The sequence below is a fragment of the Ctenopharyngodon idella genome, chromosome 20 (genome assembly GCF_019924925.1).
Source record: "Ctenopharyngodon idella isolate HZGC_01 chromosome 20, HZGC01, whole genome shotgun sequence".
NCBI classification, from domain to species: domain Eukaryota; kingdom Metazoa; phylum Chordata; class Actinopteri; order Cypriniformes; family Xenocyprididae; genus Ctenopharyngodon; species Ctenopharyngodon idella.
The window spans coordinates 5,134,268-5,148,515 of record NC_067239.1 but is presented as its reverse complement, the minus strand read 5'-3'; the positions used below and the strand labels follow the sequence as shown (position 1 = coordinate 5,148,515).

The window sequence follows — 14,248 nt, the reverse complement described above, 5'->3', positions numbered from 1 at the left end:
TGATTGATTGAGCTGCTGCTGTTATTACTGGCGTTGATAAAGCCTCCAGTGATTTATAGAGCTGAGAGCAGCATTCATTCAGCCTGTCACTGACCAGTGCTTAGGGTCAATAACATACAACAGTGTGTGTATATATATATATTAATATTAAATTTTTTTTTTTTCTAAAAACAAAGGATTATGCGAAACAAGGTTTTCTTTTCAAGAATTGCCTTTTTTTTGTTATGATATCAGCATAGTTTTATCACCTTGACATTTGACAAAAAATATCCAAATGAATTTCAATGAATTCAGACATATAAAATCATAAAAGAAGAGGTGTATTCAAGCCATTGTGTGCATGAATTGCATTTTTAATCTATTTTGGAATAAATTAATGGACCGGGACAAAAAAATGAGTGCGATTAACCATTAAAATTTGTTAATAAAAAAAGGTCACAGCATCTGTGTACTGGGTGTGTCTAAATTCATCTAATTATCAGTAACAGATGGGTAAAGCAAACAGAAAATGGGCAAGGGTGTGGTTAACGTACGAAAAAGCATTCAAAACAGTCAATATTTTAATCACACATTAATATGGCTCATGAACGCTTTACATTGCTGTAATTTCAAAATACTTATTTTCCTTTTCAGTGCCTGGATGATTTCAGTAACTACACACGATACAGTGAACTATAAAACATGGTGTCATACAAAAACACAAAACTAGTTCTCTGATAGTCTAAAAACATCATGAAGTCATGTTCCTGGTTAGATCCGTCACATAGCAGCAGCTTAGAGATCAACTTCAATCTCTCATTTGATCAGCTGAGTCAAGTAGAAAATGATTGTCGTCATCACAACAAGGCAAGAGAGATAAAAGAGTGGAGAAGGAGAGACTCCAGCTATCATCAGTCCAAGGACACTTTGATGGGACGAAACAGAGGATGGAGCTTAATGTTAAGGGACACAGAGAGAGACAGAGGTGCGTCTGTGTGTTTTTCAGTCAGTAGAGGAGGCTACGTGCGCACTTTCCTCTTGTCGTCGAAGAGGCTGCGCAGCAAGTAGACCTGTATGCAAGACACGATCACCATGACAGCAAGGTTGGTACACGACCACAGGTTGACTCGATCGTAGTTGCTCTCTTGCAGGTTGCGGTCACGGGCTTCGAAAGCTCTCAGCAATGTCTGGATCTGAAGACTCTTACCCAGTCGAGATTTCACGCTGTTGATGGTGTCCTGCAAAGAAAGACACTCAAAATGTAAAACTTACATAATATACACTAACCTTCAAAAGATTGAGGTCGGTAAGACCTCCTTTCCGAGAGTCTACTCTGCTCTGATTGGTCAGACGGCCCAGTCTGTTGTGATTGGTCTACCACTTACAGTGCGTGTCGGAAAAGAAATATTCATTCCTATATGTGAATTTCAGCTCCGGAGGCTTCGTCAGCGTTTCATACAAATTTACATGAACAGTAAAGATGGCGTCGGTTTTATCGTATCAATTCAAGCCCAAGTCCTCATCCTTTTGAAGTTCATCAAAGTGGATTTGCTTTCGCAGCACAGAAAAAAGCATCTTCTCAACATGTCGACGACACGAACCAAACTCTTCTAGGCATGTAAATAAATGTCAGGTGAGCCAAACTAAACAAATTAAGCCCAAAGTATACTCCAGCCGTCCACTGTTTGCATGACGTAATTTGTCATCAGGAGGGTTCGCGAACGTTCAGTAGCCCCTTCACTGTAGAACACGAGATCCAGGGGGCGGTTTAGGGATATGTAAAGTGGTAGCTGGATCCAGATCCAGGGGGTAGAGATGGGTAGGATCCATGGGACGGAGACGGTATATTTATATATATATATATATATATATATATATATATATATAAAATTTTTTTTTTTTTTTTTACAGGATTCTTTGATGAATAGAAAGTTCAAAAGAACAACATTTATTTGAAATATAAATCTTTTGTAACCTTATAAGTTCAGGGAGTGTAAAAAACGAAGTTTTTCATCAGTATTTAACAATTAAACCTCAAAGCTTTATTATGTCTTCAGGATTAAAAAAAAAATAACCAACAGCTGAGACATAAAGAGGCCCACACAAACGTCTAAGGGTTGATAAAATCTCCAATTTGAAACAATGGTAGGTACTCAAACTCAAACACTTTGACCCAATAGGAACACAGTTTCCTGCACAGATGTGATTTTAATTGGAAAACTTCCTGTTGCTTCCTGAAATGGCTTGTTAATTTAGAATCAGTTCATATTCACTTCTTTCAAGAAAAACGGCAAAGTACTTGTTAATATTGGCTAGTGGCCTCCAGTATAGGGATGGGGAATCGATTCCAATTCTAGAATCAGATACTTAAGGTCAGGATTCAGATACTTGTTATAAAATTAAAATTTCAATTCCTCTTATCGATTCCTGTGTGTGCATTTTAATATGACTTTAAACCATTCAAGCACAAGAATTCTCAGACACTGTTTTCTGTGCTGTTCACACATCCAAGACGTGCGCACAGAAAGCTGCCTCTCATACTGAATATTGTGCGATACTTAAAAGTTCTCTTCTGCGTCTTTTTGCACTTGAATGGACAAATACACACAAAAACATGTCTAAATATTCTCGTAAACATAGTCGGTTATGTCTTAAGTAAACTGTTGAAAAAGAAAACGCTTAACAGTATATTGGACCAATGCAGCTCTTAAAGTGACAGCAGCCTAAAATTCCTGCTGCCGCCTCTATAATAACATTTATCAAACATCAAAAGAAAAAGAGAAAATTAACTTGCTGTTCTCGACTGAATAACTTTTGTAACTATATTTGTAATGTATATTTTATTTATAAAGTGCAGAGTTATTTTACACCTGAATACCTGAAAATCAATCAAAATTTCAATCATATCTTTGTATTTATTTTTGCGATTGCAGGTTTGTTCATTTGTTCTTTTTTAATTACAGAGTGTCTACTTGTCTTTAAAAATGCTTGAAATTTATATTAGTTAGGCTAAGTTAGGTTGGTATTTTTAAACCATAGGCAAAAGTTCCTTGTGTAAGTGTTCTTTAGTTCAGCTACAATAAAATGTTTTGCAATAAGACTTAGAATAAATATTGATATCATCCAAGTTTTTTTTTTTTACCTTATTGGAATCAAAATTAGGAATCGATAAGAATCTCCAGTCGCATTTTGGAAAAATACTTCGTATTAAAAAATGTTATATTAGCTGGCTTTCTATTAATGCAATGCTGTGAATGACAACTCTCTGTGGTCTCCCAGTGACTTACATTATTAGCAGTTTAGTGTTAAGTGATTGACTTACACCAAAACAAAAGATTACATGTATGCATTCATCTCTGAAAACATTATTCTGTCTTTCATTATGAACACAGACAAGCTCAGTGCCAACTCGTTTTCTGTCAGTTCTTTTTTCTGAATTGGAATGTGTGCAAAGGATTGTAAGTAATTGGAGGATGCACTTGATGCATCTTTCAAAATGAGCTGAATGAAGGACGTGAAACGAACTCTGCCTTCCAAGAATGCTTCAAATTCAGATGACGTGGCAGACGAGATATGCAGCCTTACTTGGATGCAGCCTTCTGTTTGAGAAGCACCCTATCATGCCATTTCACAAGCACTCAGGGTCACATTGACACCACCTGTGCTGCACTGCATGCTGGTAGTTGGCATGCCTTGTCTGGTTATCTACAGTACTTCAGTTTAAACAAATGTCACCATTAACAGACCGACCGACTACTGGCATTATTACAGTATTCAAGCCCAAATGCTGACAGCTGTGAATAGGAAGTTAATTATTCCACTTACTTGGAATCAAAACCTCCTAAAATTGGAGTTAATCACATTGTATGTGTCTTTCAAGACTGTCTGTGACACATTCCTTTACTGAATAATATTCCACGGTTCAATTCCTGCTAATCCACATTCCATTCCAACAGTTTGTGGTTACCACACCTTGACCAATTAATTCACATTTTATTTCCTGTTGGTTCTAATTACTGCTTACAGGAAAAAAAAAAAAAAAAAAAATTCTAGCTAAATATTGTAGCGTTGAGCCTAACTAAAAAAAATTTGGCTATAGATTTTTTTTTTTTTTTTTAAAGATTTTATTAAATTCTTTTCCAGATAGGGAAAGATTTCTTGATGCTTCTGGTATTTTCCATGACCATGGGAATCCTGACAGTTTTGCAAATATTAAAAGCTATTTTATATACTGTTCAAAAGTTTAGGGTCAGTAAGATTTTTTTGAAAGAAGTCTCTTATGCTGTCCAAGCCTGCATTTATTTGATAAGAAATACAGTAAAAACAGTAATATTATTACAATTTAAAATAACTTTTCTATTTTAATAGATTTTAAAATGCAATTTCTGTGATCAAAGCTGTATTTTCAGCATCATTACTCCAGTCTTCAGTGTCACATGATCCTTCAGAAATCATTCTAATATGCTGACTTGCTGCTCAAGAAACATTTCTTATTATCTTATTATGTGACTGTGCTGCTTGTAAAACTGTGGTAAATTTTTATTTATTGCATTTTTTGACGCATAGAGGGTTTAAAGAACAGTACGGACGCTTGTTTCCGCCACTAAATAAAAAAAATAAAGGTAACTGCGACTTTTTAGAATTGTGAGATTTAAACTCACAATTGCGTGATATGAAGTCAGAATTGTGAGATAAAAACTCAATTCTGAGAAGTCTTTTTTTCCCCTCACAATTGGACATTATAACACACAATTGTGAGTTTATATCTCAATTCTGACTTTATTACTCACAATACTGACTTTATATCATCCAATTCTGACTTTATATCATGCAGAGAAAACATGCGGAAACAAGCTTCCATAGAATGGTGTATATTATAAATGTCTATAAATTACTTTTGATCAATGTAATGCATCCTTGCTGAATAAAATTACTAAAGGGATAGTTTACCCAAAAAATTAAAATTTTGTCATCATTTACTCACCCTCAAATTGTTACAAACCTGTATGAGTTTCTTTCATCTGTTGAACACAAAAGAAGATATTATAAAGAATGTTGGTAACCGGTAGCTATTGACTTCCATAGTATTTTTTTTTCCCTACTATGGAAGTCAGTGGGTCTTATCAACTGTTTGATTACCATCATTCTTCAAAATATCTTCTTTTGTGCAGAAGAAAGAATGTCATACTGGTTTGGAACGACATGAGGGTGAGTAAATGATGACAAAATTTTCATTTTTGGGTGAACTATCCCTTTAATTTCAATCATTCATTTGTATAAAAATAGCACTGACCCCAAAATTTTGACTGACACCGAGACCCTTCTATCTAAAAGTGTGTTTGTTTGGCACGTCATTCTTACCAAGATATCCTCCAGCTTCATGTCCAGAAGGTCTGCTCCCTGAACGTATGCTTTCCAGTCCTCCGATTCCTCGCCGTCACCCATATTGTCCAAAATCAACTCAAAGAAGATGACTTTCTCAGAAACAGCACTGAATGTGTTATCAAAGCAGAACATGTAGTCTCCCTCTTCTGTTTCCACTCTGGCACATAAAAAAAGCACAAGCACAATTAATCGGGAAGTAGAAGGTCAAGTGTGTATGACTAAACTGTGATGGTGGGTGAAACTTACGTATGAACCCCATCAGACTTTCTGTAGTCAGAGGCTACGATGTGACCGCTGGGCGAGTGCAAGTTGAAGTCCACATCTAGACTGGCTCCATCCAGAACCTACACAAAGACACATAGATTTCCATTAATGATGAGTCAACAGAAGGATCTGCTGGCTCTGCCCTCACAACGTGAAGGTTTGAGCCTACTATGGGCAAGTTACAGAATCAATATGCAAGTCTAAAGACAATCAGAGTCCTTTTGGTACTTTCCCTTCTCCAAAAATGACCTTTAGCTCCATTGTGTCACTTCTCCATCTTCTGTACTGTGTCACAACTTCAAGTCTAATTTTCATAATGCAGCATACTGTATTGCACTAGATCTTGTTTGAAAGAGCATGTTTTGCAACCAGCCAAAAAAAAAAAAAAAAAAAAAAAAAAAAAGAGATGACTGAATAAAATATTTTTCTTGGATATATGTCACCTATACAATAATATATAATATATAATATATATATATATATATATATATATATATATATATATATATATATATATATTATAACTATTATTATTGATAGTAATAATACTTATAATATTTAGTTATATTATTACATTATTAATAATATATTAGAATATTTAGCATTATTATAAACTGAAATAGTTTAGAATAATAAAATAAAATTTATTTGCTGTACAAATAAATTATATATATATATATATATAAAAAGTCACTCACTTTTACTTCAAATGTTTAAATAAATAGAAAAGTTTAATTAATTTTTTTTTAACTACATTGGTCACAGAAATTGCCTTCAAGCTAAATTCAAATGGCTTCCTAAAACATTAAGAAATGTAATTCACTTTATAAATCTCGGACTTTAAAGTTACCTTGATATTTTTGTGAGACTTTAAGTTGTTCTGTTTTGTTGATGAACATAATTACACCTACATAAAAAAATTAATCTAGAGCATCTTATATCGACTCGTATCTATTTTACCAGAATTAATATGAAAAGGTTTTAATGTCCTGCAATATAATCAATGTCAACTATATCCAAGCTGAATCAGAATGAAATATCCAGAGGAACCTGGTACTCGATCTCCAGTGAAGCGTCTTTCTTCATACTCTGGAAGAAGCACTCTTTGCGTCCGGCGGGTAGAGTGAAGGTAAAATCACTGTCCAGAGACTGAGAAAAAGCGCTTATCACAGACACACACAACGATAAACACGCCACACACACTCTGAACACCTCTATACTCCACCGCATCTTCATACACTTCTAAAACTTTATCAACAACCGAGGAAAGTTGTTCTTCTGTAAACTTCAGCAGCTGCTCGGGACAGCTCACCAAACGAGTTGGGAATGGGAATGCTGTAACTTGAGGACCCCGCCTCATAAACTCATAAAGAAATGTTTTTTACATGTCTAAATCTGCCAGCATAAGTACATCCTATTTTTAAGAGATTAAAAAAAAATCTATGAAAGTAAGGAAAACATCTGTTTTACGAGAATGTATTAAATATTTATACACACGTTCAACGTCCACTGGCATATTACGCGACGCCCTGGGATGTTGCATTATGGGAAATGTAGTCTTTTATGCAGAATGTGGTTCTAGTGTGCTCCACAGTACTTTCTTGTAGTAATGGGAAGTTGGACTATATTCTGCGAATTGGTTCTTTCGAACAGTTTATTTCAATGAGAGGGTTCTTGTCCCTTTTTTTATTCAGAGTATAATATTTCTCCAATGTATGATATAATAACAAAACAATTTAATAACAATAAAAGTTGAAAAAGAGAAAAGAAAATGCCAGGGGGATATAAAAATACACAAAGACTAAAATTCAAAATAGGTTATAAAATAAATTCACCTAAATTATTTGGGGTTTTGTGAACCTGTTCAGCCAGTTCATTAAAAAGATCCGACTCAATAAACGATTCCTTCACGAATCGGACATAGATGTTTTACAGACGTTGACCAAACAGTGGTCTTAATTATTATTTTATTCCAAGATTAAGTGATAGCATATAAACGTGTTGAATGTGGAAAAAATATTCTTATGAAATATTTACCAAAAATGCTGGTGAAAACCCAAAAGTGTTGCGTCTGAAACTTTCTATGGGTGGTGCACAAGCTGATGAGTTTTCTTTAAACCTTAAAATGAAGTTATTAAAACAAAGTTAATGATTTTATACAAAAAAAAAGTTAATAAATTAACTGTCAAACATTTATGCGAATTAAAGTGTTTATAAAGTTAAATAACTTATCCGCCCACATAAGGATGAGACACATTTTAAACCCCAAAAGAATTGAACATTTAAGCAGTTAAATATAACAAAGTAGCTCAATTATTCTCCCACATGAATGTTCTGGCACTGTTTCACATCTCTTATCATTGAGGTGACGCGTCTGATGACAAAACTTCCAACTCATCTAGACTTCGAGGAGTGGGCGGAGTCAACGTAATACTCGAATCCTATTGGCTGAGGACGGGGCAGCAGAAGCCGTAAGCGCTGGGCAGCCAGAGCAACAGCAGCATACGCAGACGGGAACCAGTCAGGTAGCGAGCGCTTCTCAACGGGGGGGTTTAAAACCGAAACTAACTGTTTGTTCTGTACTGCGAAACACACCCCCCTTACCTTTATACAGTTGTAAACAATTAGCATTAATAGCTAGTCTTGGTCCCTGTCGTCAGTATTAGAGGAGAATAGATAAAAAAGCGAGGATGTTGGTCCCCGCGGGAAGATAATGAAGAAGCTGCGCGTGTTGTTGCTGTGCGCCGTTTTAGCTCTCCTGTGCTGGTGAGTAAAAATATTTTGTTTGTTGAAGTAGTATTATAATGTCTCTACCTGTAAAGCTGAGCAATAAAAACATCAATACTTTAACAACGACATCATTTACCTCTATATCTCTCATGATAGCTTCATGCTAGATGCTAACGTTATTTGAATAGCTTCAGAGGTGGGATGTTTATAAGCTTTGTATCATACAACATCAAATAGTATGAGTCAAATATTGTTTTCTCACTCATTTATTATTATGGAATTGCTTGCACCTCATTTAGAAATGTGCTGTCAGACTGTTGAAAGTAGCACTGGACCACCAGCTGCCCACTATGTATGTAAATTGTGGACGTATGGTACACAATGTACAGAAAACACTCAGCCCACAGTGCATTAGGCTTCCCACTTCTGTATGGGAGCTCTTAATATTTTCAGTTTTTAATTTATTTATTGTTTTTATTCAGTTTGTTGGAAAGCTAACCAGTGGCTTCAGCTGATATAAATTGTTGAATTTTGTAGCCAGCACTTTTTTTTTAATATCCATTGTCATGAATCTCGGTCAATTTTTGTCTGTCAGTCTCAGTATGCAGAAGCTTCATAGTAGTTGTTTTCCGCTTAGACTGCATTTATTTTAAAGTAACAGGTTACTGTCCAATTGTCTGGACTGCCAGAGCCTAAATTGTCTGACCACAGAAGCCAGCTGTTACTTTATTTTATGATATTTTGAGAAAGTTTAATGCATTGAAATATGTGTATATCTATGATAAACTTAGCTTTTCCTGCGCCCACTATCTGTGCCAGGCTGATGTGGCATCCACTGTGGACAGGTGGTGGATTAGGGTTGGTCATATGTTGACTAAGCACACAGGGTGCTGACGCAGGTCGCAGTATATACCTGGTGTGAGACACAAGAAACAATTACACCCTGTGCCGACCAGCCATCCTATCGGATTGGCGATTTTAATAACGGGCTGATATGCGAACTCGCTATTTTCATAACAGCTGATTACAGAGCTCGTACTACTGTCCTTTTGCACAACAGTCGATGTCTTAGAATTGTGAGCTGGAAAGATGTTTGCAATGTAACCTTTTCAATCTAGGTAGATTTTTAAAATTGTGAAGTTGGTTCATTTATTAGATGCTTGCCCATTTCATACCTAATGCCAGTATGAAAAAAAACACAGTGAGTTGCATAAGAATTGCATCACATGTGCACCAACTCACAGCTCACAAACCTTCTGTTATTTTTAATTTGACTTTTTTCTAGCTTTGGTTACTTTGTTATGGTTTGTTGATGTTTGCATCGTTTTCAGAAGAGAGCAACCTGGTTTGAGCTTAAAATCAGTGTAAAACAACACACAAACCCATTTTACTTTTGTAATTTGGCTTTTCTCCCAAACAGTATATTCAGCAGGAAAAAAGGTTGGCTGGAGATTCATAAAATTTATCTGTTTGGGTTGTGAAGTGTGGCCATTACATACCTGAAACATAAGGGCTTTGCACTGTCATCTGAAAAAGCTAGTTGCTTCAATCACTTTAAAGATTATGAATACAAACAGTAGTTTCATTTGGAATAACATGCACAGATGGAGCGTGCACAATAGGACCAGAGACTTGCATTAAGATAGTAAGGGAAAGTAAGAGTCTTTGGGAAGTGTAAATAATTTAAAACACTTTTCTGCTTAAAGGGGTCCTTGATTATGATTTCTCTTTTTTAACTTTAGTTAGTGTGTAATGTTGCTATTTGATCATAAACAACATCTGCAAAGTTACGACGCTCAAAGTTCAATGCAAATGGAGATTTTCTTTTACAGAAATTGCTTTTTAAGGACTACAACAAACGGCTGGTAGGGACTACAACAAGCTTCTTCCCGGGTTGGTGACATCACACACCCCAAAATTTACATAAACCCTGCCCCTGAGAATACGCAACAATGGGGGTGAGGCCATGTTGGGCTGCTTTAGAGAAGAGGAAGAGTTGTTGTAGTAGAGTGTTGTTACCATGCTGTCATTTTACGCCGGACTGCTTCACAAACGAGGGTCAATTCAACGCTGGATTTGCACAAAAGATTAACATGACGGCACATGAATTTATCCACAAACTGTTCAGAAACGTCCAGTTTCATTCTAAAAGTTGTAACTTCTTCCTGAGTCTCTCCATCAGTGTCGACTCCGGTTTGAAAAATGTAAGGCTGAACACCGTTACTGACAATCCTCATTTTGGCTGCGTGAGATTCTCCAGTTTTGTTGTTGTTGAGCAACCGAAGTGCGAGCTGTTAAAGCTCCGCCCTCTTCTGGAAAGGGGGCCGGGAGCAGCAGCTCATTTGCATTTAAAGGGACACACAAAAACAGCGTGTTTTTGCCCACACCCAAATAGGGGCAAATTTGACAAGCTATAATAAATGATCTGTGGAGTATTTTGAAATTACAGACGCATTCTGGGGACACCAGAGACTTATATTACATCTTGTAAAAGGGGCATTATAGGTCCCGTTTAAAATAAGTAATAGATCTGAAAAGGCCATCCATGTGTTGCTTTATATTAGCCTCGCTTTATTTATTTTTTATTTTCAGATTTTTTCCTACCCTTTATCTTTAAAAGGTGGTTCTGAATGGAAAAAAAAAACTAATGTAACTGACTAGATAGCTAATGATGAAAATAAAATAAACCTATGTTTCCATCGATCTATTTTTATGCACATTTTGGGAAACGCTGGATGGAAGCACCAAGACAAAAATGCAAAAATTTGAAAAATGTGCGTAACAACTTAAACGTTCAACTGAGGCAGATACATTTTTTTTTTTTTATCCAGTAAGAAGACATCCAGATAAGCTACAATGGAAACACATTTACAGAAAAAATCCCTCAATGCGCAACAAAAATCTCATAACTGGACTAACCAGCAGACCAATTTCATTGCACAGCATCTCAAATGTTGGCTTAATCATTCTGAAATGCCTGAGCCAAAGTCTGTCATCAGAATGATTTGGTATAATGACCTCCCAGAAGGGCTGTGGGATTAATTGTATTTGTAATAAAATCGCAATGTGAGCATGCACGATTTCTAAACCACAGAAAGCATGATTTTTTCCACCAGCCTCCTTAGCGGGCAATTTGAATGCAGCGTGCCTAAATCTAGCGCTGCATGAGAACAGAACAGAGCGGGTTTACCGTTACGACATTGAAGAAAGCACAGAAACATGGGAGGTGAATTCAGAAATCAACATCTGTAGTTTGGGATTATTTTGGATACAGGAGAGATGACGTATCTCAGAGCCAAGTAATTCGCAAGACCTGTCAAACTATCATTGCAGCTAGGGCTGCACGATTAATCGCAATTAATATGAAATCGCACTTAAACCACATAGAAATGTTTACAGAAAACAATGGCACAGTTTCTTCCCAGCAACTTCCATTGCAGCAACTTGCATTTTTATTACAGATGTTTCGTGCCAATTACTCAGGAAGTGATAATTTTGTTCTCTTGAACACATTTTTTCGCAAAATGTTTTATGTGATATTCCAATTTTGCGCACAAATTAAATTCGCAACTTTGGATGGAAACGTAGCTAATGAGTCAATAGATCCAGATACAGTACTGTGGCATGTGTAGAGGGGGTCAAATAGTAGATAACCCTTGTCTACTGTTGCACTAATGTTGTCATCTTTCAGCGTTTAGGGCTTTAGGGTGCAGAATAGACCTCTTGTTGCATAATTACAAAAACAGTCAGAATATCCGGTTCCATTTTTTAACCAAATAGTCTAATTCATTCATGTAAGAAATGGTTCAGCTCTTTACTGCAAAATCTGCACCAGAAGGAAAGCTTGTAACACTTTCTGATCACATGGATTAAATGAATTTCCAGTTCAATCAGATTTGCTGTATTTAAACTGCATATCATGTGATCTCTCATTTGAATGATTATATATGCAGTTGTGGGTGGGTGAGCACAATGGTGTCAGTTTTCCACTTTTTCTTCAGAAAGAAGACTTGTGACAGCACTCTTTACATGTGTTGTTTCCTGTCCTGCTCTCTTTAGTCTGCTTCTGTCTTTGTGTTGGCACATAATTGTTTTCCGTGTTTACTTCAAGGACAGCCGATGAGAAGTGAGGAGCAGTGAGGGTTAAAAAAATCATAAAGAGTTTAGAAGGAATAAAGTTAAAATAAAACCTAGAGTTATGGGCAGGACATGGCGCTGCTTTGGCACACATTCAGAGGCTCTTTTCTGCTGTTTGCCTTTTCTCTCTTCCTTATTCATTCTTTTCCTCCTCCTGTCCATTTCCTTCTTTCTTTCTTATAATAGCTGAGAATGTAGCTTTCTATTGTGACGTCTTCTGTTGTGAATGTAGCATTCTTGTTGCCTCCTGCAACAAAACTAAGGCCTTAAATTCTTTGTGAGACATAAACAACTGTCACCTTTCTCAGAAATATTATGATTGATTTTTAAAAGTGAACAAATTTTAACTTTTCACAGCATCTTGTAAAGTTGCATTGCAGAAATGAAAGACGTTCATGTGAGCTACGGTGCTTTAAAGGGGATGAATTTAAATACTCAATTTCTCTGAGGCTTGTTCATTACTAGTCGTGACCCATGCCTAGAGACGGTGAAATATTTGACCTGCTAAGCATGTCCCAGTCTAAACTGCCCATCACCCACCTTGGGTCTTGAGAGTGGGCTCCAGGTTGCCTTGGAAACACCACCCCTTGGTCATTGGGTTCATCTTCTCACTTGGCCTTGAGATTGTACAAAGCATACTTGTGCTTTGTCATGGTGCAAATGAGAAAAAAAAAGTGTTGAATTCATATCGTTATGTAACTTCCTTTTTGTAAACAACACAGGTGTGATATGAAGCCCAATTTTTTTTAAATTGTGTGGCAGCCTGTGGTTAAAAGTAAAAAAAAAAAAAAAAAAGAGAGAATTTAATAACTACAACAGCTCTGAAGCTGACATGCTAAGCATTTTTAGATGCCGCCTTTTGATTTTTCTGAATGTGAGCACTGCAGCTCTTTTATGTAATTCGTCTGGATAAAAACAAACCCTTCTTGGCCCCCTTTGTTGACACTGACATAGCATGGCCATAGGGGAGGGGCCCATGTTCCCTATATGACTGAGTACACAGTGTGCAGTGATGTCAAAACTGCAGAAAGACAGAAAAACACAGCCACATCCACACGAAGCCAGAGCTTTCCCTATCCAATCTTTTTTTTTTTTTTTTCTCGCGAAACCACTGAAACTGACTCAAAATGATGTAGTATACATGCCAGACCAGTATGTGGTGATGTAATTCTGCCACAGAGATACACTAAAAATGGAGAAGAACACAACAACAAGAAGACGAAGATGACGTAGCGGTGTCTGACGGGTTAAGATGTGGAGTGATAACGTCATCGTTTCACAAAATATACGGATTGGCTGTACACACGAAAACGCAAGGGTGTCGTTTTCAGATTTGTCCACTCTGGGACCCGGTTTCAGGCTCCCAAATCGCTGGCTCCGTCTGGACGAAATGCTGTGTAAATTTTTATGTATACAGACTGATCGGACGCAGATTGTTATCGGCCGATAATCACATTCTACGGTTCAATCGGGAGTCACTAAAATAGACCGATCTCACCAACCGATCGCAAATTGATGACGTTAGACTTTAGCGCCGCGGTCATGTCATCACCAGTGTGGAGTTATTACATAGTCTCAAGAAACAATGCGTTTTTAAGCCATGCGATTTAAGAACAAGTGATTTGAAACCGCTCACGCGGAGTAAGCAGTGAAGCATTGCTCATTCGTTATGTTTTGCAGTCAACACACACACCTGGAATATGTTTTGGATGAAAAGAGGAATAGACTATCTCCCCAAAATGCAGAAAAGCTC

General features: G+C 36.7%; 2 protein-coding genes across 8 annotated transcripts in view; one reads left to right on the top strand and one right to left on the bottom strand.

Moving 5' to 3' along the window:
• Positions 1–547: 547 nt before the first annotated feature.
• Positions 548–6,972, bottom strand: tmed5 (transmembrane p24 trafficking protein 5). Its single transcript, XM_051875917.1, has 4 exons — positions 6,679–6,972; positions 5,611–5,708; positions 5,341–5,521; positions 548–1,217 (listed from the first exon to the last, which is right to left on the bottom strand). Exons 1-4 carry the CDS (start codon positions 6,862–6,864, stop codon positions 999–1,001), a joined length of 684 nt encoding a protein of 227 aa, XP_051731877.1. The 5' UTR covers positions 6,865–6,972; the 3' UTR covers positions 548–998.
• A 1,136-nt stretch (positions 6,973–8,108) lies between these two features.
• suco (SUN domain containing ossification factor) overlaps positions 8,109–14,248 on the top strand; it is a 61,358-nt gene continuing 55,218 nt past the window's right edge. For all 7 annotated transcript variants that reach the window (XM_051875789.1, XM_051875783.1, XM_051875785.1 and 4 more), the window contains exon 1: positions 8,109–8,394. In XM_051875789.1, coding sequence (XP_051731749.1) covers positions 8,342–8,394 — 53 coding nt within the window. In that variant the 5' untranslated portion in view covers positions 8,109–8,341. The remainder of the gene's footprint in view (positions 8,395–14,248) is intronic.

Coding starts and splice junctions, on each gene's coding strand:
- tmed5 (XM_051875917.1), bottom strand. CDS start 6,864: ATGAAGATGCGGTGGAGTATAGAGGTGTTCAGAGTGTGTGTGGCGTGT. Junction 5,709..6,678: donor CACTGGAGATCGAGTACCAG/GTTCCTCTGGAT, acceptor GTCTTTGTGTAG/GTTCTGGATGGAGCCAGTCT. Junction 5,522..5,610: donor AAGTCTGATGGGGTTCATAC/GTAAGTTTCACC, acceptor TTTATGTGCCAG/AGTGGAAACAGAAGAGGGAG.